Source organism: Meriones unguiculatus, chromosome 6 (genome assembly GCF_030254825.1).
Source record: "Meriones unguiculatus strain TT.TT164.6M chromosome 6, Bangor_MerUng_6.1, whole genome shotgun sequence".
In the NCBI taxonomy this organism is placed as follows: Eukaryota; Metazoa; Chordata; class Mammalia; order Rodentia; family Muridae; genus Meriones; species Meriones unguiculatus.
Window position 1 is genome coordinate 1,084,978 of NC_083354.1, and position 27,248 is coordinate 1,112,225.

Here is a 27,248-nt window from a genome sequence, read left to right on the forward strand (position 1 = left end):
TTATGGTCCTTTATCTCAGTTTGTTTGCACTGTTGTCTAAATGTAAGCTGCTTACAGTGTTATTTGAACACTTGGCTTTTCTTTGTTGTTGTTTCTTAGGTTTTTTTTTTTTTTTTTTTTTTTCAGTTTCTTTGATTCGTTGATTTAAAACTGTGCTGTTCAGAGCTGGGGCTGGAATTCAGAGGCAATATACCTGTATACCCTGTGCAGGAGCCTGGGTTCTATCCCCAGTGTTGGGGAAATATTTATTATGGTGTCAGTATGAGAGCCATTACTACATGTAGCTATCAGTAACTCCTTGAAATTCTAGTACAATCTGAGATTACTATACATATATGCATATATGTACATGCATACTAGATATTGAAGGCTTAGAAAAAGGTATGAAGCCAGGCATGGTGGCACACACCTGTAATCCCAGCATACTGGGAGGCAGAGGCAGGTGGATATCTGAGTTGAAGGCCAGCTTGGTCTACAAAGTGGGTCTAGGACAGCTAACGCTACAAAAAGAAACTCTGCCTCGAAAAACCAACAAATAAATAAATAAATTAAAAAAAGGAAAAAGGCATAAAATGTCTGTTATATTGGTTAAATGCTAAAATGATAATAGTTTGAATATACTAGGCTAAATAACACAATTAACTTCATCTTTTTTTTTTTTAACTTTTTGAAAACATGGCTACTAGAGAATTGAGACAATTGATTCATTACAAAAATGAAAAAAGCTTGGTAAAGCTCTTAACTCTGTGTCTATTGTGCTGGTTAGTTTTGTCAACTTGACAGGAAGTAATCACCTGGGAAGAAGGAACCTCACCTGAGGATTTACCTTCATCAGACTGTAAATCAGGATTTACATTCATTCTCCTGATGAATGATTGGCGAGGAGGCCATGGCCTACAATATGCACTTCACCCCTGTGCAGGCAGTTGCAGGCTGTGTAAGAGGGCTTAGCGTAGCCGCTGTTCGCTACTTTGCGGATTCCTTTTTTTCTCTTCTACCCTTCTCCACCCTTTTTAACCCCAGCACTAGAAAGCAGAGAAAAAAAGATAGAGGGGAAAGAGGGTGAAGGTATTTTTAGACTACTTCCTGCTGATTAGGGGCGTTGAGTTCCTTGGGGCAAGTTTGGTCAGGATGTCTAGTTTCTCTGCACATGACTACTTGACAAATGGCGAAAAAACAGGAGCCCAGCCTCTTGCTTCTGTAGCATTTATATAGCCTCTGAAAAAAAGTGCCCAGAATTCCAGATGTCACACAGGCAGGAAGTACCTGCAGCTGACAAAACCACGCTCCTGTTAAGAGTATGAAACAAATCGTAGTCATCTGTTATGAAACAGCCTCTTATCCCCCTACCACCTCCACCAGGAACTAAAACAAAAACATTCTCATAACATTTCTGAGTATTTTTTAAAGAAACCAAAATTACAAAATTCTCACTACAGCTTAGTAAACCATGGAGAGCAAACCAGTAAACAAGAGTTCTTCCTTGGCCTTAGCTCTAGTTCCTGCCTTCAGGTTCATGCATTGGCTTCCCTCTTGATGAACTGTAAAGAGTAAGATGAAATGAACAGTCTCTTACCCCAGGCCAGTTTTGGTTGGGTTTTACCACAGCAACAGAAAGCAAACTTAAGACACTCACATATATTGGTATTGATAGGTACTAGCTTCCACATTCAAAATGATTTTCAGTCTTGATAGAGACGGGAACTGGGTTAGTAGGCCTCAGCGGGTGAAAAAGAGAAATGAGTACAGTTAGTCCTCCTTTGCTAGAACTTTTGTTTAGAGTTGGAGGTAGACATATGACAGGTAATTAAAGTGTAACATGCATGTAAGAATGGGAGAAGAAGAGGGGCTAGAGAGATGGCTCAGCAGTTAAGAGCACTGGCTGCTTTTCCAGAGGTCCTAGGTTCAATTCCCAGCACCCACATGGCAGCTCAAAACTGTCTGTAACTCCTGTTCCAGGGGTCTGACACCCTATACAGACATACACAGTCAAAACACCAATGTACATAAAAATAAATAAATTTTTGGGAAAAGAAGGTAGAAGATATAGAATTAGTACAGAAGAGGAGGTACACAGATGTTGAGAAGTTCAGTGAAAAGGATGATGAAATGATTGCCAGACTGATGATGTGGGGAAGGGTTCTGAGAGGATGAGGATAGACAAGTGGAGTGCTTAGTATGCTGGAGGGTAAAATGTTAGAGGTGATAGCAATGAGTGTTAGTATTTGGCAGCCTGCTTTTTGAGTTCCCTCATGTACAAATGAGCTGCCATCTTATAGATGGCCTGAGGCAATGTGCCCTCCTATATGTGTGAGGGGTGAGGCAATAGTTCCTCTGAAGTTTCAATGAAAGAATGGGATGGGGAGTGGTCAGAGTTAGGTCGAGGAAGAAGGTTCGAAATAGTAAGAGGTGGGCATGGTTGGAAAGTAAGAGTAGAGTCTTCTATTATTGCCGCCTGGAGGGAGGTAGAGTTTGTAAACCTTTATGTATTAAAAGGTGAGACAGATTCTGAGAAGAGAAGAGAAGACAGTAATAGGTGACGCAAAAGTCTGGTTTTTGGACTCTCAATTAAGGAGCTCTGTAGCTGCTAAGGCACTAATGCAGAGTGACCATCCCTGGATTGTCAGGTGTAATTTTTTTGGGTAGGTATGCTACAAGTACAAAGGAGGGCTCCAGTTGGTGACCCAGGACTCCAAGGGCAAACCCCCCTTTTCTGTTACAGAGAGGGAGAAGGACAGGTTACATTTGGGAGATTTAGGGCTGGGGCCTCAAGAGGAGCCTGTTGGAGCCCCCAAAAGGGCTTAGTAATGGGTTTAAGAAGGGGTTCATGCAAGGGGCCTAAGGCTGCCTCACATAAGGGGCAGGCAAGAAAGGAAAAGGAAGGAACCCAGGACTGTAAGAAAATAGCTATTCCTCAAAATGATAAAATTTCTTTTTTATTATTAGGTCTTTTCCATCTAGGGTGATGCCTTGAGGGTTTGGGTTATTGTTAGTCCCATGTAAGTGACTTCAGAGGTGGACAATTAGACCTTGGAGAGTGAGACCCGATAGCCCTTGCTGGATAGGAAATTTAGTAGAGCAGAGGTGTCAGTTTGGCTAGCTCGTAGGGATAGGATGCAGAGGAGAAGGTCATCTACATATTGTATAAGTTTAGATTTAGGGAGAGACAAGGAGAGGAGATCAGAGGCTAGAGCTTGGCCAAACAACTGTGGGCTCCACCCTTCTTATCCCAGCTGAAGTGGAATGGCAGAACTGGGGTCAAAGGTAGAGAATTCTTGAGGTTGAGACTTTATAGCTAGAAGTTGGGTAGGAGAACAGGAAGAACAGAGAGAAGGTTTAGTGTGGAGAAGAGAGAAAGCTTGCACATAAGATACCTCCTTGTATTTACTAGATTGCTGACAGTAATTAAAAAGATCCTGTAAAATATTGGGATTTAATGTGCTGTTAATCCACCAATTTGAACCATTATCTAAGGAATATGTAGGCCAAATTTTATTACAGAGGCATATGAACTTAGGGTTTTAAAATTCTCCAAAAGACATCCCAATGGGGATGCTGAGGAACGAAATAATGGGCAGTTCCTAGACACAGTTTGCCTAGCACTAGGATTTTTGTAGATGAGCGAGGGGTGTGGGCTGGGGTGAGGGTGGGGCTGGGAGGGGGTGAAGCATGCTGGTAGAAGGAAAAAATATCACTCAAGGAAAAAAGAAGCCCTAAATGGAGGTCAGCAAAAAGGGCCAACTATGGCCAGTGAAGGTGTGGTTGGGAGTTCTTCCATCTTAAAAGGTACCAGGAAGTTGCTGGATGCTTAACTGTCAATCTTCTCTGACCAAGAGAGACTTTTATGTTGATCAATGAGGGGAACTCACCAATCCATTTAGTGTTGCATGTAGGAGGTAGGGATCTGGTTGTCAGAAAGTGGGTCCTGGGTGGATTTGAAATGAAATAGGTTTCCACCAGCTCTGGTGGTTGTGCTGGCGCTGAAAGCAACCACCATGCTGTGTGGCCACTGAAAGTGCCTATTTAGCCAATTCACCAATATTTGGATTGTGCAGCAGAGTTATACAGCGGATTCATAAATCACAGCACGGGACTGGTTCCACATGGGAGATCTTATTAAGGGAAGGGGGACAGGGTCACAGAGACCATCTCTGGGCAGGGTAGGGGGAGAGAAAGATATGGTGGGGGAGGGGCCGCCCCAACAGAGAGAGGGAAAGAGCAGGAGAGAGGAAGAGAGTGCAAGAACAAGAAGGTAAGAGAGACAAAGTGGCGGGTTGGTCCTTTTTTGGAGTACCTGCTGGCGGGAGACACATGATGACATCAGGTTGCTAGGCAACCCAGAAGTAGGCTGCTTAAATACTAACAGTGAGGACATATTGTTTTAGTAGCTGTCATTTTTTGTAAGTTTATTGTTCATCAGGCTGTTTGTTAAGAACAGTTTTTTTGTATGTATAATCTACATGTATCTTATAAAATGGGTATTTTGATATTTTCAAAGGTAAGTTAGAAGTTAGATTTAATAGAATTTTCAAGTGTCATATCTAAGTATCAGTAAAACTTGGCTAAAAATTTATGTGTGGGAGAGTGGTATGCTGGGAAAGTGGCTCGGTGGCCATAGTGCTTACCAAGTAAGTGTGAGGATCTGCTTTTGAAGTCCCAACACCCACATAAAAGCCAAACCTCCTTCAAATGTGCTTGTAACCCCAGCACTGGGTGACCATGGCTTCTGCCATGTAGGCTCTCCAGAATTACCAAGGCCATTTTGTCTTTCAGGTATTTTGGTTTGGTATAATCTGTTGAGGGTATCATTCAGGGAAGTGTGTGGTGAATGCCTGTTGTAGATCACTGGCACCTCTGGAAGGTAGAGGGAGGAAATATGGAGGTAGGAGACTAGTTAAGAGTCTGTTGCTAGGAATATAATATAGGAGGACACAAAACAGAGGAGCCACAGAACAGAGCTAGTGATCTCTGCACCCCCTCCCCAGTATAATTAATGCTTTGCTTTGGTAATTAAAAAAAAATCTAGAGGGTAGGGACTGGGAGAAGTGGAGGGTAGGGAAATTGCTGTCGATATATCATGTGTGAGAGGAGAATAAATAAAAAATAAGAAAGGGGAAAAAAGATAAGAAACTATATATATATATATATATACTGTATTTTACCTTTTTCCTTTCTTATATATATGTATACACACACACACACACACACACACACACACATATATACATATATGCCAGAATATTGAAAGCCTTACTATTAACAGAGTGGACATCTTTGGTTACTAGTGCCATTTTTTAAAGATTCATTGCCTTAATTAGGGTTACTTTTGTTGTGAGGAAAAACAACATAGACCAAAAGCAAATTGGGAAGAAAGGTGTTATTTGGCTTAAAAACTTCCATGTCACTATTTATCATCAGAGGAAGTCAGGACAGGAACTCAAACAGGCTGGAACCTGGAGGCAGTAGCTGATGGAGAGGCCTTGGAGGGAGTGCTGCTTACTGGCTTGCTTTCCCCTGGCTTGCTCAGCCCATTTCTTATAGAACCCAGGTCCACTAGCCCAGGGAAAGCAACACTCCCAGTGTGCTGGGCCCTCCAATATCAATAACTAATTAAGAAACTGCTCTACAGGCTTGCCTGCAACCTGTTCTTAGGGAAAATCATCTTCCATTTTCTCAGCATAGGTTTCCATCTCTCAAGTGACTCTATCTGATTCTAGTTGACGTAAAACTAGCTAGCACACATTCCTTCTCCCCCCCCCCCGTGTTGCTTTTTAAGTTACTGTACAATGCTGCAACTCCTTGCTAAAGTTACAGCATGCAACTCCATTCAGACACAAGAAATGGAATATTTAACTGAACCTAGGGTTTACCTTGTTTAGTTATCTTATATACTGGTTTTAAGTATGTAGTCTTTAGAAAATGATTATTTCTCTGTAAGTATCATCACAGGAAGAAATAAAACATTAGGAGTGCCCCAGAATTTCTCTTTGTATTCTTCAGTCACCATTGTCCCTTCAGGGGAAAAAAAAAATCAGGGATACCTGATTTTGATTCCTTATATAAATCTTAGGTACTTGTTTTTTTGTTGTTCAATTTTGGTCTTTGTTTAGTGAAACCAGTCAGGAACATTTCACTGAAAAACATTTAAATTTATTATTGTGTGTGCATGATATGTGCATGCATGATATGTATGTACGTCAGAGGACAACTTTCTGGAGTCAGTTCTCTACTTCCGCCTTTATGTAGATTCTGGGAATCAAGATTATCTCACCAGGCTTACTCAGCAAGCACTTTTTTTTTTTTTATTAATTACACTTTATTCCCTCCTGTGGTTCCCTCCCTCCTCCTGTCCAATCCCTCCCTTCCTCCACCCTCTGCATGCATGCCCCTCCCCAAGTCCAATGATAGGGGAGGACTTCTTTTCCTTCCTTCTGATCCTAGTCAATTAGTTCTCATCAGGAGTGGCTGCGTTGTCTTCTTCTGTGACCTGGTGATGCTGCTTCCCTCTCAGGGGGTAAAGAGCAGGCCAATCAGTTCATGTCAGAGACAGTCCCTGTTCCTATTACAATGGAACCCACTTGGATACTGAACTGCCATGGGCTGTATCTGTGCAGGGGTCTTAGGTATCTCCATGCATAGCCCTTGGTTGGAATAGCAGTCTCAGGAAAGACCCCTGTGCTCAGATTTTTTTGGTTCTGTTCAGCAAGCACTTTTATCTGTGGAGCCATCGTGATAGCCCTTGCTGAAACTCTTGCTTATGGAGATATTTGAGACATGTGTGTCATTCTAATAGAAACTTCCTTTCTGGATTATATCATTTTCAAGTTTTTTTCTTCAGATGTTTCATATTGATCCTCACAACTATGTGAAGTTGATAGAAGCGTATTGTCAAGAAATAATGCCAATATTTGGTATAATGAAATTGTTGTTCATGTATATCACTTAGTACAGTTTATTTTCCTATAGTTAATTATTTTTCTTTAATTTTTTTTGTACAGGTTCTTGAGTTAGTGTTGGAAAACTTTGTTTATCCATGGTACAGGTATGCTTTTGGTTTTTCGTAAGAGCTCCATCCCCACCTCTTTTTGATGTGGTAAATACCGTTAAGCTAAGCATCTTAATGATCTATTTTCAGTGTAAACTAGGATTTCTCAGTGACAATTTAGGCCAAGTCTTTTTTTTTTGTGGGGAACTACATTGTATATTATTGGATATTCAGCTGTGTCCCTGACCTATTTCCCTTTAAATACCGATTGTACACTCTCAGTCTGACTAACAAAGAGATTCTCAGAGAAGACTCAGTATTACCTGAAAGATTTAATTGGTTTCAATTATGACTCATTGGTAAGCTAGATATAGTGAAGTAAGCCTTTAATCACTGCACTTGAAAGGCAGAGGAAGAATCATGACTTCTAGGCTAATCTGCCCTCTATAAGGAAATCCTCTCTCCAACAAACAACATTTTCCTACACAATTTTCACAGAGGCTGGTGAAGTAACTTAGCTGGTGAAGTACTTGCCATGCAAGTATGGGAACCTGAGTTTAGTTTCCAGTACACAAGTAAAAAGCTGGGTGTAGTTTATACGTGCTTATCATTCCAGTGCTGAGCAGGCGGAGACCAGACCATCCCTGGGGATCACTAGGGCTTGGTTGTTAGTTTAGGTTTGGTGAGTACTAGGTCCTAGTGAGAGACCCTGTCTCAAAAAGCAAGGTGGATGGTACCTGAGAAATGACCAAGGTTGACCTCTGGTCTCTGTGTGCATGTGTGAACACATAATTGCACAAATAAACAGGTACACACATACACACAGACTGAAAGATCATTTCAATAGATTTTCCCCCAAGAAACAGTTTTTAGTGCGTATAGGGTACATGGGTGCTGTTTCTTAGAAGACAGAAAACACTCTAGCTGTATAAAAGGAAAAATGAGATTCTAATTTAGAGTGAGGTACCCAAATATGTCATTTGATAAATGCATGTTTCTTTAAGAATCGTGTATTTATTACATTTGAACATGTAAATCTGACAGTATAATAAATAATGATGTGCCCCACGTTTGTATCGATTCAGTTATGTTTTATATTTTCTAATTTAAAGCATCCTAGTATTTGAGTTCATCCACGATGTGTTAAGACTAATTTAATACAACAGTTTATGTGCTATATTTTTTTCTGAAAACGTGTAATTTTCTTTTTTACATTTACTTATTGGTGTATGTACCAGACACAGTGTGTCTAGAGGACAGAGGACAACCTGCTAGAGTTGGCTCTCTCTTCCCACCCACCATGCAGACTCCAGAGGTGCTCTCCCCCATTGAGTGGCCTCATCAGTTCTAGAATATTTTATTTCCATTTGATTATGTCTTAAATGTGGAATATTTGTAATTTACACAAAGCTGATGTTACACCTTTTGTAAAATGAATCTTTTTTTAAGGAAGATATCTCCTTTCATTGATTTTTTTTTTCCAGACATAAAGTTTGTTTGAATTTGTAAAGTACATATTTTCTTCTTAGCAGCTTCTGACGCTGTAATAGCTCCTCCCCTGAGCTGGCAGTAGGAAGCATGGTTGACACATTTGTCCAAGATGGAACAGCTCCATCTTCAAGTTTCGGACGTAGCCATTGTTCACATGTGGCTTTCTTGCTTTTGATGAAGAAAATGCGTTACTTCTTGTAGGGACATTAAGATTTCAGGAAAACCAGCTGGGTGAAGTGGTGCATGGCTTTAATCTTAGTACTCTGGAGGCAGAGGCAGGCAGCTCTCTGTGAGTCTGAGACAAGCCTGGTCTACATATGAGTTCCACGTCAGTAGGCTTAAATAGAGAAACCCTGTCTCATAAAAAAAAAAAAAAAAAAAAGTCCCTCCTCCTGTGAGATTTGTCAGATTTTCAGTTTAGAAATGTTTGCAGGTTGGGGATGGAGCTCAGTAGTACTTTCTCTAAAAGTGAATTTTCAGTTTATTCTTTTTTTGAGAGCGCCTCCTCTCCTTTGAGAATTATACTACTTTGTAAACATTTTAACTAACTTGAAAATTTTGTATCTTTTTTCTTTTAAAAAATTTTTAATTTGATGTTTTTCCATAATTTATTCATTGTATATCCTCCCTCAACTCCCTTCAGTTCTACCTTCCCTTCCTCTTCCCCTCATCTCCTTCCCCTAGTCCACTGAACGGGAGAGTTCTCCACCATTGGCAGCTGCCCGTAGCTTGTTAAATCTCATCAGGACTGCCTGGATCCTCTTAAATTTTGTATCTTAATTCTCTATTGCTGCCTGTCTTGTTTCTTTGAAATTTATTTGGTGATGCTTAGAAAATGATCTTAGCTTCTTTGAAAAGGGCTCTTATATATGTAAATACAAGGAAATAGTTAATAGTGATTATGATTTGGAGCTAAAAATCATGAGAAAATTTATCCATTTTCTCTGTTCTGCAACACAACACATTATTTGTAAGTAAAGAGAAATAAATAGCAAAACTTTTTTTTTTTTTTAAAGGAAAAGTCTTTTCTCGGTTTCACTGAGTGGAAGCTGAATTTTCTCAGAGCTTCTGAATGTTTGTTTGTTTTTTTCCTTAATTGAAGGGATGTGACAGATGATGAGTCCTTTGTTGATGAACTCAGGATCACCCTACGGTTTTTTGCATCCGTCTTAGTTCGAAGAATTCACAAGGTATCTATATTTATACATATATTTATGCTGAGAAATTTGGAATGTTATCATTATGACAATTTTGTTTTTTATCCTATAGTATGTGTATTTGTTCTTCATTTTTCATTTTTTAGATTAAAAGTTAATGAATCACTATTGGCCCATTGATCAACTTTGCTTTCTTTACTACTTGGTTTTTTTGATTTGTGGAATTTAAAATGAAAAGACAACTATAGAAAATAATGTTATGTATTTAAATGAATTTTTGTAATTTGCGGTGATTATTATCTACTAAAATACTTTGTTTTGGTTTTGCATGTATGTGTCGTTTGTTAGCTATAGACACTTCTTTACTGTTTTGTCAATTCAATAGGATTAAACTTATAAACAATAAATTAGAATGTAAATATATGCTATTAATTAACAAAATAAAGGATAAACATGTTTCTATATCGATTCAATTCAGTGAATTCACAAAAGAAAAATATAAAATGGCCAGTGAACAATTGAAAAATGTGTTGTTGTATGATCAAATAGAAGTTGCAGTGAGGCACTATTTTGTCAGAGGTTCCATTGCCTGTCAAATTGGAAAGATAAAACAAGGTTAATATCCACTAACTCTGATTTGGGGAAATAGACAAAGCAGGTGAAAATTGGTGTGCCTTTCCGCTAATGTGCCAACATGGCAGGAGGAACATCTCACAATGTTCCCACCCCTAGGTGTAGAGCTTTATGCAGTCAGTGACTGCAGAGGGAGGGAGAGCCAGTCTCCTCCTTCTCCTCTTCTTCCTCTTTCTTCTTCCTCCTCCTCCTTCCTCCTTTTTCTTTCTTCATTCTTCTTACTTTTATTTTTTTTCAGGGTCTAGAAACCAATCCTAAAGGATCATCCCTAAACACATGCAAATAAGAGGCAACACTAATTGTACTCCACAGGTTGTGTGTGTGTGTATATATATGTGTGTGTGTGTGTGTGTGTGTGTACATGCATGTACACACAAATAAATACAGAAGAAGGTCATAGATTTGAAGGTGTAGTTGGGGTCACACAGAAGGAGTTGGAGGAGGGAGAGATATACTGTATGTATATATGCATGAAATTCTCAAAATAAATAAGTTAATATTGAATTCAGAAAAAAGTTTAGAATAGTAAAAATGATGAATGTTGAACAGAATATTTTTGAAAATCACCTGTTTGTTGTTTGTATATTCTGGGTAACAGGTGAAGTCATTAAAAGAAGAAATGAGTTACAGTTGAACTCCATACATGCACAAATTGATGTTTATGTGAGGAATGTTTGGTAATTAAAAAGAAAACTTTTTTTGTCAGTACTAGAGATTGAACACAGGCCTTGCACAAACTAGCCAAGTCTGTTGCCATTGAGCCCTACCCCAGTCATTTAGTGTAGTAAACTGTTCATTAAGAAAAACATTATAGGGTAGGAGAGATGGTTCAGCTGTTAAGATTACTAGCTGCTCTTCCAAAGGTCCTGAGTTCAGATCTAGAAACCACATGATGGGTCACAGTCGTCTATAATGAGATCTGGTGCCCTCTTCTGTTGTGTAAGCCTATGTGCAGAACGTTGTATACATAATATATCTTAAAAAACAAAAAACAAAAAAAAAAAAAACAATATGGTTGGGCTGAGGAGGTGGCTCAGAAGTAAAATTTTTGCTGTGTGAGAACTAGGACCTGAATTCAAATGTCCAGCACCCACGTAAAAGCTGGTTGATGCAGCATATGCCTGTAAGGCCAGTGCTAGGCAGTGGAGACAGAAGGTCCCTGGGGTTTGCTAGGCAGCCAGCCTAGCCAAAAGTGGTGAGCACTAGGTTCAGTGAGAGATCCTGTTTGAAAAATTAGGTCAAGAGTAGTAGAGGACGACACCCAATGTCAAGCTCTGTGTCCACATGTAGGTACACACACACACACACACACACACACACACACACACACACACGCAGAGAGAGAGAGAGAGAGAGAGAGAGAGAGAGAGAAGGAGGGAGGAAAAGAGGGAGAGAGAGAGATGAGATGGTTGATGATACCTCATTTAAATAACAACTTTAAATAAATCATTGTTCACATGAATTAATTAGTACTCATTATTTAGTAGAACTAATGTGTTAGGCTTTGAAGTAGCCTGGTGGATTTTTCAACAGTAGTACTTCATGCTTGGAGTATAATGTTTACATACATAAGCACATACAGATATGTTCTTGTTCTTACCTTGTTTTGGAATATGGTCTTTTATAGCCCAGGGTAGCCTCAAATGTGCAGTTCCTATGCCTCAGCCTCCGCAGTGCCTTAATTACAGATGTGCATTGGCCAGTTTACTCTTTTTTTCATAGCACTTTTATTGATATGTAGTGTATATAATTCATCCATTTTAAGTATAGAATTCAGTGCTTTTCATAGCATTTTCAGAGCTCTGAGTACATCAGTCATACAATCAATGTCAGAATATTTTTGTTATCTGAAAAGAGAGCTTGTACCTGTTCACTGTAATCCCCCATCTGCTCACCTACCCAACAGTCATTATGCTCCCTGTCTCTATGTCTCTGAATATTTGATATAACTGGAATCATTTAATACACGGCCTTTTGTGGCATTTCATTCTCTTAGAATAATGTTTTCTAGGCTCATTTATATTGTCAAATTGTAGCATATAACTGCAGTTTACTTTTGATGGCTGAATATACCATAATTCATCATTTTCAGTTGATGAGCATTGGATTATTTCTAACTTAAGTCTCATCTAGATATATATTATATTTTGTTAGTTATATTTTCATTAATCATGAGTCTGTGTCTAATAGTATAATTGCTTGGTGAGATAGTAGCTCTTCGTTTCATTCTTCTAGGAGCTGTCACAATATTTTCCAAAGTGGCTGCAGCTGTGCACTGCCATGCCTTTGTGTGAACCTGCCCATTTCACTTCCTTGCCAGAACTAGTTTTTCTCACTCTCTTTATTTTATTTATTTATTTTTTTTGAGACAAGTTCTTCCTAAATGTTCCAAGCTGGCCTTAGACTTGTAGATCTTAGTGTCTCCCTTTTGAGATAACTTGCTTGTGCCAGCACACCCTCTTTATCACTGTTTCTGCTTATTGAGCCTTGGATGACTGAATGGTGCTTTGTGACTGGTTTGCAAGTTCTTCTTGTCCACTCAAAGCTTGTGCTTTCTAGTGTTTAAATTTTTATTTTAAGTAGACGATTTAAAGTTATGTATCTTTTGTGATATAGATGATGCTAAAGTATGTCAATACAGTGTGGAATAAGTAAGACAGGCTAGTTAACATGTCCATGATCTCAGATACTTATCTTCCCTCCGCCCCCCCACCCCGTGGTGAGAGTAGTTTTGAGTGTACAATCTGTTATTATACTTACCAATTATACTCTACTTCTCTTAATTATAGTCCTTTTCAGCTTCATCCTAGTATTGTAAATAAACTGTTCTTGCCATTCCAACTTAGTAATTTTTTAAGTCTTATTTTTGTTCATTTTTCTAGGTGGATATTCCATCTATTATAACCAAGAAACTATTAAAAGCAGCAATGAAACATGTAGAAGTGATTGTTAAAGCAAGACAGAAAGGTAATACAGGTTTTCATTGTTTGTTGCAGTGATTTTGTCTGTACCTCAGCTTTCATTTAAAGATATGTGCATGCTCACACACTAATGCTATTCATAGAAGATTTGAGAACAGCTTAAAAGTTTTTCTTTGAGTGATGGGCTGCTTCTATTGCTCATGTCTCTTTCCTGTTTCTTTGATTTTTGCAGTTTCAGACTATTCTAGTTCATCCTACATATCTCTACTGTGTGTCATGTTTATCTCTCCCTGTCACAGCTCTTCTGTTAATTCCCTGCTTCCCCTTTGTGACTGTAGACCTTTTGCTGACATGATTTACACCAAGCATGTGTTAATTAAGTGTTTTCTGACTGAATGAAGAAAATCTTGATTAAGGACTTTTCATGTTCTAAATTCAAGCTAAAAAGATTCCCTTTCACAGTTTTGTTGCTTGTACTTGCTTCTGTGTGAGACCGAGATTTTCTGTGTTTGGTGTTGTTCATCAGTGTTTTCTAAAATGCATTTCGCAGAATACCATTCTGCATAGGTGACTGTACAGAAACAGATACTGTGTTTCTATCTTTTTTTTTGTATTATTTGTATTTCATAGTCTAAAATTTTCCTCTAAGTGAAAGCTCTGTGTGATGCTGCAATGGAGAAACAGCTTCAAGTGTGACTTTATTTGAGCATGAAGCCATTTTTCCATCTTTCATAATCTCAATCTAACTAGTGGCATTGGGAAATTGTACTATAAGTAGATTTGAGATTAAATTTAAATAAAACTATTGGCTAGCATTTAAAATTATTCTGTATTCTTATATCAGGTAAGAATTTTACCCTTGGGAGCTGGTAGTTCATATTTTAATTCTAGCACTCAGAAAGTAGAGGCAGGAAGATTGCTGTTTGAGAGCAATCTGGTCTATATAGGCAGCCAAGACTACATAATGAGACATTGTCTCAAAACAACAGCAGCAAAGAGAATTTTACCCTTGGGCTGGGGAAGAGGCTCAGTAATTAAAAGCATATACTGCTCTTGTAGAGAACCCAAACTAAGTTTTCAGTACCCATGTCAGATGGCTTACCACCTGTAATCTAGCTCCAGGAACTCCAAGGTCCTCTTCTGGACTCTACAGCCACCTATATTTATGTGAACATATCCACACACAAACATATACATGTACATATAATTAAAAGATAATAAAGATGACTATTTTATAAAACGAATTTTACCAGGAGACATGGCTCAGTGTTAAGAACACTGGCTGCTCTTCCGGAGGAATCAGCTTTGAGCCCAAGCACCCACAGAGAGACTCATGGCCATCTGTAATTTCAATCCCAAAGTATCCAGTGTCTTCTCTGGCCTCTTTGGGCACCAGGCACATAAGTAAAAAAAATTTATCTTTAAAACATTCTTAAAATGAAGGAGCTTAAAAGACTTTACCTCTGTGTAACTTAATACTTGATTTATTTATTTGGTTGGTTTATTTTGAGACAGGGTTAACCTGTAGCTCAGGCTGGCTTTGAACTTACTATGTAGCCAACACTGTTAATTTCTGATTCTCTTGCCTTTACCTCCCGTGCACTGGGAGTGCAAGTATGCCTCACCATGCCTGACTAAACAGTGCATAAAAGTCCATGTCTTACCACTGACAAAAATACAGAAGAAGTAGCATCTTTGTAGCAGTTTTGTAAAGAATACTTTACTGTCAGAGGAAAGGTAGGAAAAAGTGTTAATAGGCTTGACTTTTCCATAGTGTTATATAGCTGGAGTCACACATCTATTTCAGGCTGGTTTCTTTTTTTTTTTTTTTTTAATTTTTTAAAATTTATTACAATTTATTCACTTTGTATCCCAGCTGTAGGCCTCTCCCTTATCCATTCCCAATCTTTCTCCCTCCATCTTCTCCTCCCCTACCACTCCCCCAGTCCACTGATAGGGGAGGTTCTCCTCCCCTTCCATCTGACCCTAGCCTGATTATTAGATCTCGTCAGGCTAGTTTCTTTATAAGCAAGACGTAACTAAAGCTTTCCTGTGTCTTTTTTAAAAAAATGATTTACCTTTATTTTATGTATATTAGTGTTTTGCCTACATGTATGTCTATGTGAGAATGTCAGATCTGAAAGTTACAGACAGTTGTGAGCTGCCATGTGGGTGATGGGATTTGAGCACAAGTCCTCTGGAAGAACAGTCAGTGTCCTTAACCATCTCTCCAGCCCCATCTCTTCTGTCTTTTCAATGGTTACTTTTGGTTATTCAGTTATATATCTTGTATCCTGTGATCTGGCTAAAAATGCACCTGAAGAAGTAACTCTTGTGTACTAGGACACATTTTTATAGTTTTTACTCCGACTTAAGTAATTTGTTAGTATATAATGTAGAAGTCATGAGTTTAAATTCTTATTTGCTTAGGGAAGGAAACTCAGAAAGTGAATTTATTACAGTGTCTTAGCCAATGTTTAATTGCCATGTAGAGACACCATGACCATGTCAACTCTTATAAAGAAAAACATTTAATTGGTGTTGGCTTACAGTTTTGGAGATTTGGTCTATTATGTCATGTCGGGAAGCATGGTGGCATGCAGGCAGACATAGTGCTGGAGAAGCCACCTGAGAGTTCTATATCTAGATCTGCAGGCAGCACAAAGAGAAAAAGACACTGGGTCTGGTTTGATCTTTTGAAACCCCAAACTCCCTCCCAGGTGACACACTTCTAACAAGCACACATACCCCAACAAGGCCACACTTTCTAATCCTTGTCAAGTATTGCCACTGTCTAATGATCAAGATTAAAATTTACGAGCCTGTGAGGGCATTCCTGTTCAACCCACCACAGTTAATTCACAGCAAAGGAGAAAGTCTTCCTTTATGTCCTACTGAAAAGTTTTCCTTTCTATTCAGAAAGCAGGGCCTAGGAGAGGAATGAGGTTCGATGTTCTGTATAGAAATGGCAATGAAGTAATTTAATATGTCTTCTAACTAATTCGATAGTTTTTATTGTTGTTTACAGTAAAAAACACGGAGTATTTGCAACAAGCTGCATTAGAAGAATATGGTCCAGAGCTTCATGTGGCTTTGAGAAGTCGAAGAGATGAATTACAGTATTTAAGGAAACTTACTGAGTTACTTTTTCCTTATATTTTGCCTCCTAAAGCAACAGACTGCAGGTATAAATGCACTAGAAACTATCATAGTAATATTTGTATATGCACACAATATATATTTATATATAATGAATTTTTACATGTAGCATATGTTTTATATATATATATATATATATATATATGTATCACTGTTTTATTATAATATGACTTCACTAAAACTTGGTATGAATTTATGGTATGAATAGTTTTTTTTTTGCTTGCAATAATTGACCATATTTTAAAATGCTAATTTATGTGCTGACTATTTGAAGTGTGTTGTGTGGCTTTAGAGTTTGTTATTAAAAACTTATTTTAGAAGTCAGAGATAAGCTGGAGAGATGGCTCAGAGGTTAAGAGCACTGGCTGCTCTTCCAAAGATCCTGAGTTCAATTCCCAGCAACCACATGGTGGCTCATAACCATCTGTAATGAGATCTGGTGACCTCTTTTGGCCTGCATGCATACATGCAGGCAGGACACTATATACATAATAAATAAATCTTAAAAAAAAATCAAAGATAAATATGAGTAAAGTTAATTTTATATGAAATATTTCTGCTCTATTTTCTTAATGTTTCTTTTTAAAGACATGCATACTATGATTGTACAGGCAGAAACAGTTTGAGCAGACTTTAAGATAAGTTTGGGCTTTAAGCTGTCCAGTTATAAAGAATAATTAGGGGTCCTTTCCTCCATTCTCCCTTCTTCTAGTAGAAGTATACTTAGATTTTGCCCCATAAGTTACCTTACTGCCCTTACCCTGATAGTTCTTATAGGGAAAAGTTGTGGCTTATTCTTTCCTCTTTTCCTTTCCATCTACTCTACTCTATCCCTTTTCTGTTCCTTCGAGCTCATTGAGACAGGACCACATTATGTAGTGTTCTCTACCTGTTTTGCCTCCCAGTGTTAGTATTATAGGTAGGTGCCACCATGTTCAGCTCAGTGATATACTTGAAAATATTTATTCATTAGATGGTGTATAAGTACATGTAGTTAGAAGTATTTTAGTATTCTGAAGCTAAAGTAATAAAATTATTTTACTAAAAATTATTATACTAAAATAATAAATTAGTAAGCAGTCTTAGCTGGATGTGCTCCTGTCATCCCAGCTATGTAGGTTCCTGAAGGAGGAGGAGAGGAGTGAAAATTTGAAAATCCATCCTGGGCAATATACCAAGCTTCTCTATTGTGAAGAAATCTTTAGTATAATTTGTGTTATTAATTAAAATATTCTCAATCTCAGAGAACATACTATTGACATACTTCTCGTAAACAATTTTTTGGTATATGTTGTTGGAGGTCAAACACAGGACCTTGTTTGAACATGCTAGTCAGATTCTCTACTTCATCTCCAGCCTGTAAACATTAACTTATAAATATATAAGAGATTCTAGAAGGAACAGTGTTCTGTTTCCCTAGTTCCTTTTGTAAAAAAGTACTCATTTATTTTGAACAGTAGTCACTTTAGCAAACAAAGAATACAAGTCCAAGTTTGTGATGCTGCAGCAGAAGCATCACCTAGGCATTCATTGAAAATGTAGAATCTCATAGCCCATCCATGTCCTAATGAACTTTAATCTGATTGATTTTCTTTTTTTTTTTTTTTTTTTTTTTTTGGATGGGTAGGTGGATGGTAGAGGGGAGGCTATTGGGATACTCTAAGACAAGCCCTCTTTTATTCCTGGCCCCACAATTTTATGTTCTCTGTCTCTCTGTTTCTCTTTATTTACTTTTTTTTTTTTTTTGAGACAGGGTTTCACAATATAGTACTATAGCTGGCATAGAACTTGCTATGTAGACCAGGCTGGCCTTGAAATCATAGAGATATAAAATTGCCTCTGCCTAAGTGGGGCCGTGGTGGTACGCACCTTTAATCCCAGCACTCAGGAGGCAAAGGCAGCTGAATCTCTGAGTTCCAGATCAGCCTGATCTACAGAGCAAGTTCCAGGGCAGCCATAGCTACACAGAGAAACAAACAAGAACGACAACAAAACAAAGAACAACAACAAAAAGCTTCTTTCTCTCCAGTGCTGGGAGTAAAGGAGTCTGCTACCATGTCCAGCCCCATAATTTCATTTTAATAGGGTCTTTAGTTGGTTCAGAGGTACTTGAGAATGAGGAACTAATATAAGTCACTAAATATAGAATTACTATTTCTATTTCCAGATCCCTGACATTACTTATAAGAGAGATTCTATCTGGTTCTGTGTTTCTTCCTTCTTTGGATTTTCTAGCTGATCCAGTAAGATTATTTTTTTTTAATAAAATATACTTGAATTACTATTTAATCATTTTATGTGTATAGTATGATGTTTTGAAATATGTGCTTATTTGAGTGACTATCGCCATCACCTTCCAAATGTTGGTCTTAACAAAATCAAAATCCTATCAATTCTACACCCATAAATAGTAATTCCTTATTCTCCTTTGAGTTCTTGGCAATTGCATAATATGTTTTAGAATTCCTTTCCTTCTCAGTTCACAATAATAATCCATTATATGTGTATGTCACATTTTGCTTATTTATTTGTCCATTGATGGACACTTTGACAATTCTGTCTTTGGTTCAGACAGTTAAGAACATTTGATTATAGTTCTTTGGCAGTTCCCCTATAATATATGTATACTAGTGGTTAGCCAGTCACTGTGCTGTTTATTTTTATGTGCTGTTTGTTTTCTAGTGAACTTGATAATGTGAAAGTTCTGAGAATTCTTGGCAGAACATGACAAGGGACTATTTTGATCTTTGTTAATTACTTTCCATTAGGATACTGTCAATCATTTGCTTATCATCTTCATAGATGACAGCCCTGTGAGTATTGAACATACTGAAACACTTATAACTGCATTACATTTTGACTGTATATATCAACTCCAGTGTGAATTTTACTGAGCTGATAATTCTGTTTCTTTTAAAGCCCGAAAAAGCGACTGAACCAGCTTCCCCTTTGGTTCCATTTCTGCAGAAATTTGCAGAACCAAGAAATAAAAAACCATCTGTGAGTGTTTTCATCACTAATGTTTTTGAGATAACAGTTTTAAAATACATTTGTGTATCTTTAATTTACTCTTTTTCTTATACTGTGACAAGGTGCTAAAATTAGAATTGAAGCAAATCAGAGAACAGCAAGACCTTTTGTTTCGATTTATGAACTTTCTGAAACAAGAAGGAGCCGTGCACGTCCTGCAGTTCTGTCTGACTGTTGGTGAGGCTTCATTTGTGCTCTACTAGTGTCTTTTTAGTGCTTATTAGTGCTTTGGGTATTTAGAGCAGATCTGATGTCCCCAGCCTAAATTTCATCTGCTAGGTATTTCCAGAGTGGCTGAGTTTCTCTCAGGTGTCTATTGCATTCTAGGTAAGGCATGATCTTATCATTGACTGCTGTCAAATTCTAGTAGCAGAAAAGAATTGCTAAAAATCCAACATAGTGATGCTGTGTGAAAGATCTCACTTACAGTCCAATCAGCACCACTTTGTCACCATTTGTTAGGAAGGTCAAACTATTATCACAGGTCATTGGGTTTGTGAGAAACTTTATGGGTTGCATTTTCATTTTTAGTGAGCCATCAGATTTTAAAACATTGAAAGACCTTTTGGTATAAGAAACTAATATCCCTGTCTATTTCCACTGGGAGATGATGCACTTAGTCCTGTTGTGACTTGATATGTTAGAGTGGCTTGGTACCCATGGGGCCCTTCTCCTTCTCACGGAAGGGGAGGGAGGATGGGAGAGTGGGTTTTAGGGTGGGCCTTGGAGGAGAGGAGGGAGTGGGCTGCGATCAGGCTGTAAACTGATTAAGTAAATAAATGAGTGAAACAAATTAATCCAATATGTTCTTTGGAGAAAAATTTACACATATGCCTACTACTCTGTTGTAGCAATTTGTCTTGCTATCCATACATTTATTTATTTTATATTAAGACAAAAATCTTGCTGACTTTGTTGTTCATCTGAGTATTCTACTCTCAAGCGCTTAAAATAATTAATTTGATTGTATTTGCTGCTTTTAGTTAGAATAAAAATATGAAAATTTCATGGAAGCATTTATATTAAAGTAACTTTTTTCCTTGTTCTTTCTCTGATTTGTTAGAGGAATTTAATGATAGAATTTTGAGACCAGAGTTATCAAATGATGAAATGCTATCTCTACATGAGGAATTGCAGAAGATTTATAAAACATACTGCTTGGATGAAAGTATTGACAAAATTAGATTTGATCCCTTCATTGTAGAAGAGATTCAGAGAAGTAAGTCAAATATGGCCAAGCATGAGTATTCTTGAAATTTTTTGGTTTCCTAAGTTTTCTTCATGTATTTTTTTCTATTTTTAAAAAAGATACATTTACACATTTATTTATTTGAGGATCTTCTCACTGTATAGCCCTGGCTAGCCTGGACTTTGCTTTATAGACCAGAGACAAACTCAGAGATTTGTCTCCCTCTGCTATCCCAGTTCTGGAATTAAAAACGCAGGTCACCATAGCTGGCACTTTTAGAATTACTTTTTTTACTTTCTGGTGTGTGTGTGTGTGTGTGTGTGTGTGTGTGTGTGTGTGCGCGTGCGCGCGCGCGTGTGTGTGATCCCTGTGGAGTGCAGATGCTTGTAAGCTGCCCAACAAGGGTTTGGTAACTGAACTCCAGTCCTTTGCAGGAGCAATTATGCACTCTTGACCACTTTATGTATTCTTCAGTTATTCCAACAGCTGTGGGACATTAAGTTGCATTTTTTTTTAATACTTAGAGAATTTATTAACTTCCTTAGTTTAAATAAATTTTTTTTTACATATTTATTTTACTGACAAGATGAGAGCTTTGCGGAAGTGAAGCGTTCACTATGAGCATAACTGAGGCAGGCATAAATGTCTGTAATCCTAGCACTTGGAGATGGAAGCAGGAGAATCGAGGGTTTGAGGACAGTAAGCTCCAGTATAGTCTGGCTGCTTCGTGGGACCCTGCCATTTGACAAAACAACTCATACAAATGATGCTTGTTAGAACTGGAGGCAAATTATTCTCATTTCTCATTCTAGGGCAGAGTACAGGGAATCCTATGAAAGAAGTGGGAAACAGTAAGATCTGGAGAGGACAGAAGCTCCACAAGGAGAACAACAGAACCAAAAAAATCTGGGCACAGGGGTCTTTTTTGAAACTGATATTCCAACCAAGGACTATTCATGGAGATAACCTAGAACCCCAGCACAGATAGATGTAGCCCATGGCAGTTCAGTGTCCAAGTGGGTTCCATAGTACTGGGAACAGGGACTGTCTCTGACATGAACTGATTGGCCTGCTCTTTTACTACCTCCCCCTGAGGGGGGAGCAGCCTTACCAGGACACAGAGGAAGACAATACAGCCACCCCTGATGAGACCTGATAGACTAGGATCAAAAGGAAGGGGAGGAAGACCGCCCCTATCAATCAGTGGACTGGGGGAGGGGCATGGGTGGAGAAGGGGAGGGAGGGTGGGATTTGGAGGAGAGGAGGGAGGGAGCTACAGGGGGGATACAAAGTGAATAAATTGTAATTAATAAAAATTAAAATTAATAAAAAAATGACTTAAAAAAGATTTCTTGTGTAGTTCTATAAAACAGAACTGTTTTTTTCACATAGTGAAATTTAAATGAACGTTACATTTCTGTTATTCAGAAATAACTTGTACAGTTGAATTTTTTAAAAATAGTTGCCGAAGGCCCATACATAGATGTTGTGAAGCTGCAAACTATGAGATGTCTGTTTGAAGCATATGAACATGTTCTTTCCCTCCTGGAGAATGTGTTTACCCCTATGTTCTGCCACAGTGATGAGGTAAGTTGGGCTTTTCACAGAGGACTTTGTATGTTTCACAGTGGCTCTAATAGGGTTGTATAAAATGATTTAAGTAGCAAAATAAAAAATAAAGCAAGAAAAAGTACGGTAAAGTGTATTTCATTATCAAGTACCGGTTTAGTTAATCCTAATTTGTATTTGTTGTTTTGAAGTATTTCAGGCAACTTTTAAGAGGTGCAGAATCGCCAACACGCAATTCCAAATTCAACAGGTAGGTGTATTAAACTCCAGGTGTGTACCAGTTTTGATTTGCTGTTGCTGATCATTTTCTGATAGTATGATAGTCTTTATCAACTGGTTGCCTGAATGAAATCCACCTGCTAGACGAATGTAAGTTAAAGGCTTCAGCTTCAGGGATGGAAAGCTCTCTTTTCCTTTTTAAGAGCACCTGATATCTTTAGTACATCTTTTTCTAGTTTTAAAATATAGAAAAAGGCAGGCAGAACTAACACAGCAGTTTAAAGTATGTTTTTCTTCATATTTACTTGACTTTAATGTTAGCTGTCACACTTGAGAGGACTCTGCTTCTTTGATACTTAATGAATCACTTACCTAAAAAGAATCCATAGAAGAGTTTGCTAATATTCTTTCATAGGAAATTTAGAGTAGCCGTAACAATTTGCTGTTAAATGACTTAAAGTATATAAAATAGTTTAGTTTTTAGATGTTTACATTTTGTTTACTTATAAACAAAGTAAAATTTTAAAAGTAAAATTTTAGTGCATATAGCAATTCTGACTTGCTTTATTGTGTATTCAAAGCACAACTCTTTTTTTTTTTTTTTTTTTTAAAGCACAACTCTTTAAAGAGTTAAAGAGTTAAAGAGTTGTGGATTTTTTGTTGTTTGTTTGGGATTGAATTAAGGGCATCATGCCGACTAGGCAAACAATATTACTATTGACATTAGCCTCCAGATATTTTGTTGTTTATATGAGACAAGGGCTCACTGTATAGTTTAGGCTAGCCTCAAACTTGCAACAGTGTTAAGATTATAGGCAAACACATGAGACATCATGCCTGAAAAAAACACTCATTTTTACCTTAAGCTAAAAATATGTTAAGAAACATGTATATCTAATATTGATACAAATTCCATATTGAAAAATCTGAGCTGCTCTCTGTTAGCTTAGTCTTTACATATTTTTTGCTGTATCAAATGGTGTGCCTGAGAAGAAAAAATGATGAATTATTTCCTGATATATAGTTTTCAAGAACGTTAGTAATCTAGATCGCATACACCCAAACAGCCACATACTGTTCTTTCTTCCCTGTATCATGTTATTCAAAGGATTTCTTCCTTTTGCAAAGGTGAATACTATCTATCCACTTGTATAACTTTTAGCTTTAAAATTTGATTTTGTATTCTAAAGTGAAACTTATTTAATATCTGGGCTTTCTCTCTCTCCTCTCCTCATATAATCTCACATATCTGATATTGCAGAGGTAGCCTAAGTTTGGATGATTTCCGGTAAGTCTTGAGCATGTGATTTTTTTTTTTCCACTATATATTGTCTGTTTTAATTTAGAAAGTTTACCCCAGGTAATTTAGGTGCAACTACAAAGGAAAAATATGAAGCATTCTGCTATTTCTGCCTTTACATAAATTATAAATTATTTAGGATAAGTTTTTAAAATGAATCTCTACTTGTTCTTGAATTTTTTGTTTTGTTTAGTTTTTTTGTTGTTGTTTTTGCTTTTCTAGACAGGGTTTCTCTGTTCGGCTATCCTGGACCAGGCTGGCCTCAAATTCAGAGATCTTCCTGCCTCTGCCTCCAGAGTGCTGGGATTAAAGGCATGTGCCACCACTGCCTGGCTCTTAGAAAAGTTTTGAAGTAACATGTAATTATGAAATAAAATGTTCTGATACTATTAAACTCTTTTTATTACTTACTTACCAGTATTTTTTTTCAAAGTTGTTAATTCCCTTTGTGGGTAAGGAGGGTTGCTGAGTAATTTTTAGAATTAGTTATTTTTAAAGAATTTTGAGTTTTAATTTTTATTTTTTGTCCCAAGTAAATATGATGTGTCTGTGGATCTAGGCATAAGTTACAAATGAGACTTTTGAAAAAAAAAAAAAAAAAAAAAAAGAAAAGTCATAGTTCAAAAGCTATTTTGTTTTATAATCTCTAAATCTTAGAAACTGGCCTGCCTGGGGCCTAGAAATTTTAATATTTTGTCAATATTTTTATTTTTATCTAGAAATAGTCCTGTTATCAGAGCTTGTAATATCTAAAACTGTTAATATTTTTTAAAACACTTAACTGCATGCTTGCTTAGGTAAAAATATTCTAGTTTACTTGTAGTACTGTTTACTACTTACTAACAGTTTTTTAGTTTTAAAATAAGTTTGTTTTGTTCCAAAGACAATGTATGAAATAATCTTGTCACAGTAAACATGGTACTTTTGAAACTTGATCTTTGTTCTTTAAATCTCTAATTGTTAAATTATTTCAGTAGATATGTTTTGCTCATAGAAATAATAGCTTCCATTGAGTTAACTATTAGAAGCAAATGGTCAGGTTTTGCAATAGTCTCTAGTTGGGTCTTGGGTGGTGGCAGTATACAATTTTTAAGTTAGATAAAAGTTATAATTTGATTTATTCTAATAGTTTGGCTCTAATGGATTTCTTTTTGCTGCTTTTGAGCTTTTTTAATTTTTTTTTAAATTTTAGTTACAGTTTATTAACTTTGTATCCCAGCTATACCTTCCTCCCTCTTTCCCTCCCAATCCTACCCTCCCTCATCTCCTCCCTGCCCCTTTCCAAGTCCACTGATAGGGGAGGACTTCCTTCCTTTTTTTCTTTCTGCTTTTAGAAATTTATTTCTGAAAAAATTGTAGAACTAGTGTTTAATGTTTATGGCAGAGCTGGCTCTTTCCTTGGGGCTATGCCTGCTTTTATTCTTTCCATTACTGCTAATCTTTCCCCGAGCTTCTTTCTTCCTTCCTTCCTTCCTTCCTTCCTTCCTTCCTTCCTTCCTTCCTTCCTTCCTTCTTTCCGTCTTTCTTTCCTTCCCTCCTTTCTTCCTTCTTGCCTGCCTGCCCTCCTTCACTTTTCCCTCCCTCCTTCTATCCATCCCTCTTCCTTCCTTCCTTCCTTCCTTCCTTCCTTCCTTCCTTCCTTCCTTCCTTCCTTCCTTCCTTTCACTTTGAGGTTAATGACATTTGTTTCATGCCTGATTCTCTTTGGAATATAAGATTATAAAACTGAATTTACTTTTGTCATTTAGCATTTGTCATAGAGGCGAATTATTTTTTCATTAACTTTTACCTGAAAAATATAATGGGAAGATCACAGTTTTATTTTTTTATGTTGCATTCTCACTTTAATGATTCAGTTTTTCTAAATTAGTGGTTCTCAGCCTATGGGTTACAACCCCTTTGGCAGTTGTATCTCTAAAACCATTTATTCAGTTCATAACAGTAACAAAGTTACAGTTATGAAGAAGTGATGGAAATAGTTTTGTGATTGGGAGTCACCACAATTTGAGGAACTGTATTAAAGGGTTGCAGCATTAGAAAAAGTTGAGAACCACTGATCTGAATGGATGTAGTTTTAAAACATTGTTTGACAGATTCATACAAGTGTATGTTTTGACAAAATTCTTTTGGTAATGAGAACTATATATCACTAGGGCTACCTCTCAAAAATTTTAGTTCAGTTAATGTTTTGAAGTTAGCATTAGCTAAATTTCAAATGTTTGTTAGTAAATTTTGTCTCATTTATTCATATGAAGAATCTAAATGTTCTGACAATTTTGCCTCTTGGATATTGAGACTTAATCAGTGACTGAAAGCTGTAAACATTGTTAATCTTCCTCTAATTTAACCATTTCCAAGCTCATTTGATTTTTTAATATTGTGTATAGTACAGTAGACCCTGATAATTTGCTATGTACCTGATGCATTTTTGTTCAATATTTAGGAGCACACAAAAAAGAGGAGAATCATTTGGAATCAGCAGAATAGGTAGCAAAATTAAAGGAGTATTCAAGAGTACCACAATGGAGGGAGCTATGTTGCCCAATTATGGTTTGGCTGAAGGTGAAGATGACTTTGTAAGTGAAAATTCCTCAATGAAAAAAATTCAGTTTACCATATTTATGGTTTCGTGGCTAATATAGCATTGAGTATGGAGTACACTAACTTATCTTCCTTATCCTTTTTTTTTCCTTCAGACTTCTTTTATATAATAAAAATTTTTCTTTCATTGGTTTTGTAATTTCATGTACTTATCCCCTTAAAACTTTTTCTTAGATCCAAGTTATTGCTTCCTAAGGAAAATAAGCCCAGATGTTTCTAGTAGTCAAACAATTCACTGTCTTTTGTGTGTGCGTGTGCATGTGTGTATGTCTATAGGCACACATGTGTAGAGGCCAGAGGACTAAGTTAGGTGCCATTCATCTGGCATGGTGCACTTCTTTGTTTGTTTTTGTTTTATACTCCAGGAGTACTTACTAAGCCATTTTGATGGTTTTATTTGTTTGTGTATGTATGTATGTATGTATGTATGTATGTATGTGTGTATGTATTTGAGATAATATCTCTCACTGGCCTGGAGCTCATAAAGTAGGTTAGGCTAACATGCCATCAAGACCCAAGGATTTACCAATGACTCCCTCCCTAGTGTAGGAACCATAAGCCTGTACAATTGTGCATAGGTGTTTTTTTAGACAAACAAACAAACAAACAATTAACAGGATCTGTCAGCCTGGGATAGTGGTGCATACTTTAATTCCCAGTACTTGCAAGGCAGAGACAGGCAGATCTCTGTGAGTTTGAGGTCAGCTTCAGTCTAATCGTGAGTTCCAGAGCAGTCAGAGCTACATAGTGAGACCTTGTTCAAAATAAAACCAAAAACAAATAAAAGAGAAATAAATCAGGCTCTACCTCACTATGTAGCCTTGGCTGGATTGGTACTCACTATGTTGAACCAGGCTGGCCTTGCTGCTGTCTGCTGAGTGCTGGGATTAAAAGCATATGCCATCACACTAAGCTCACAGATTTTTAATACAAGTTCTGGGCATGTAACTCAGATCCTTTTGTTTGCAAGGCAGGTACTTTACAGAATGAGGCA

The 27,248-nt window shown here is 37.3% G+C and overlaps 1 protein-coding gene across 7 annotated transcripts in view; it reads left to right on the top strand.

Annotated features, from left to right (window-relative positions):
- Window positions 1–27,248, top strand: part of Snx14 (sorting nexin 14) — a 60,041-nt gene that overhangs the window by 9,010 nt on the left and 23,783 nt on the right. For 4 of the 7 annotated variants that reach the window (XM_060384623.1, XM_060384624.1, XM_060384625.1 and 1 more), the window contains exons 5-17: window positions 6,999–7,042; window positions 9,579–9,666; window positions 13,149–13,233; window positions 16,216–16,372; window positions 18,514–18,589; window positions 19,115–19,159; window positions 19,266–19,346; window positions 19,439–19,553; window positions 20,440–20,595; window positions 22,028–22,152; window positions 22,326–22,384; window positions 23,615–23,641; window positions 26,097–26,229. In XM_060384623.1, coding sequence (XP_060240606.1) covers window positions 6,999–7,042; window positions 9,579–9,666; window positions 13,149–13,233; window positions 16,216–16,372; window positions 18,514–18,589; window positions 19,115–19,159; window positions 19,266–19,346; window positions 19,439–19,553; window positions 20,440–20,595; window positions 22,028–22,152; window positions 22,326–22,384; window positions 23,615–23,641; window positions 26,097–26,229 — 1,191 coding nt within the window. The remainder of the gene's footprint in view (window positions 1–6,998; window positions 7,043–9,578; window positions 9,667–13,148; window positions 13,234–16,215; window positions 16,373–18,513; window positions 18,590–19,114; window positions 19,160–19,265; window positions 19,347–19,438; window positions 19,554–20,439; window positions 20,596–22,027; window positions 22,153–22,325; window positions 22,385–23,614; window positions 23,642–26,096; window positions 26,230–27,248) is intronic. The other 3 variants (XM_060384628.1, XM_060384629.1, XM_060384630.1) reach the window with 1 other exon arrangement.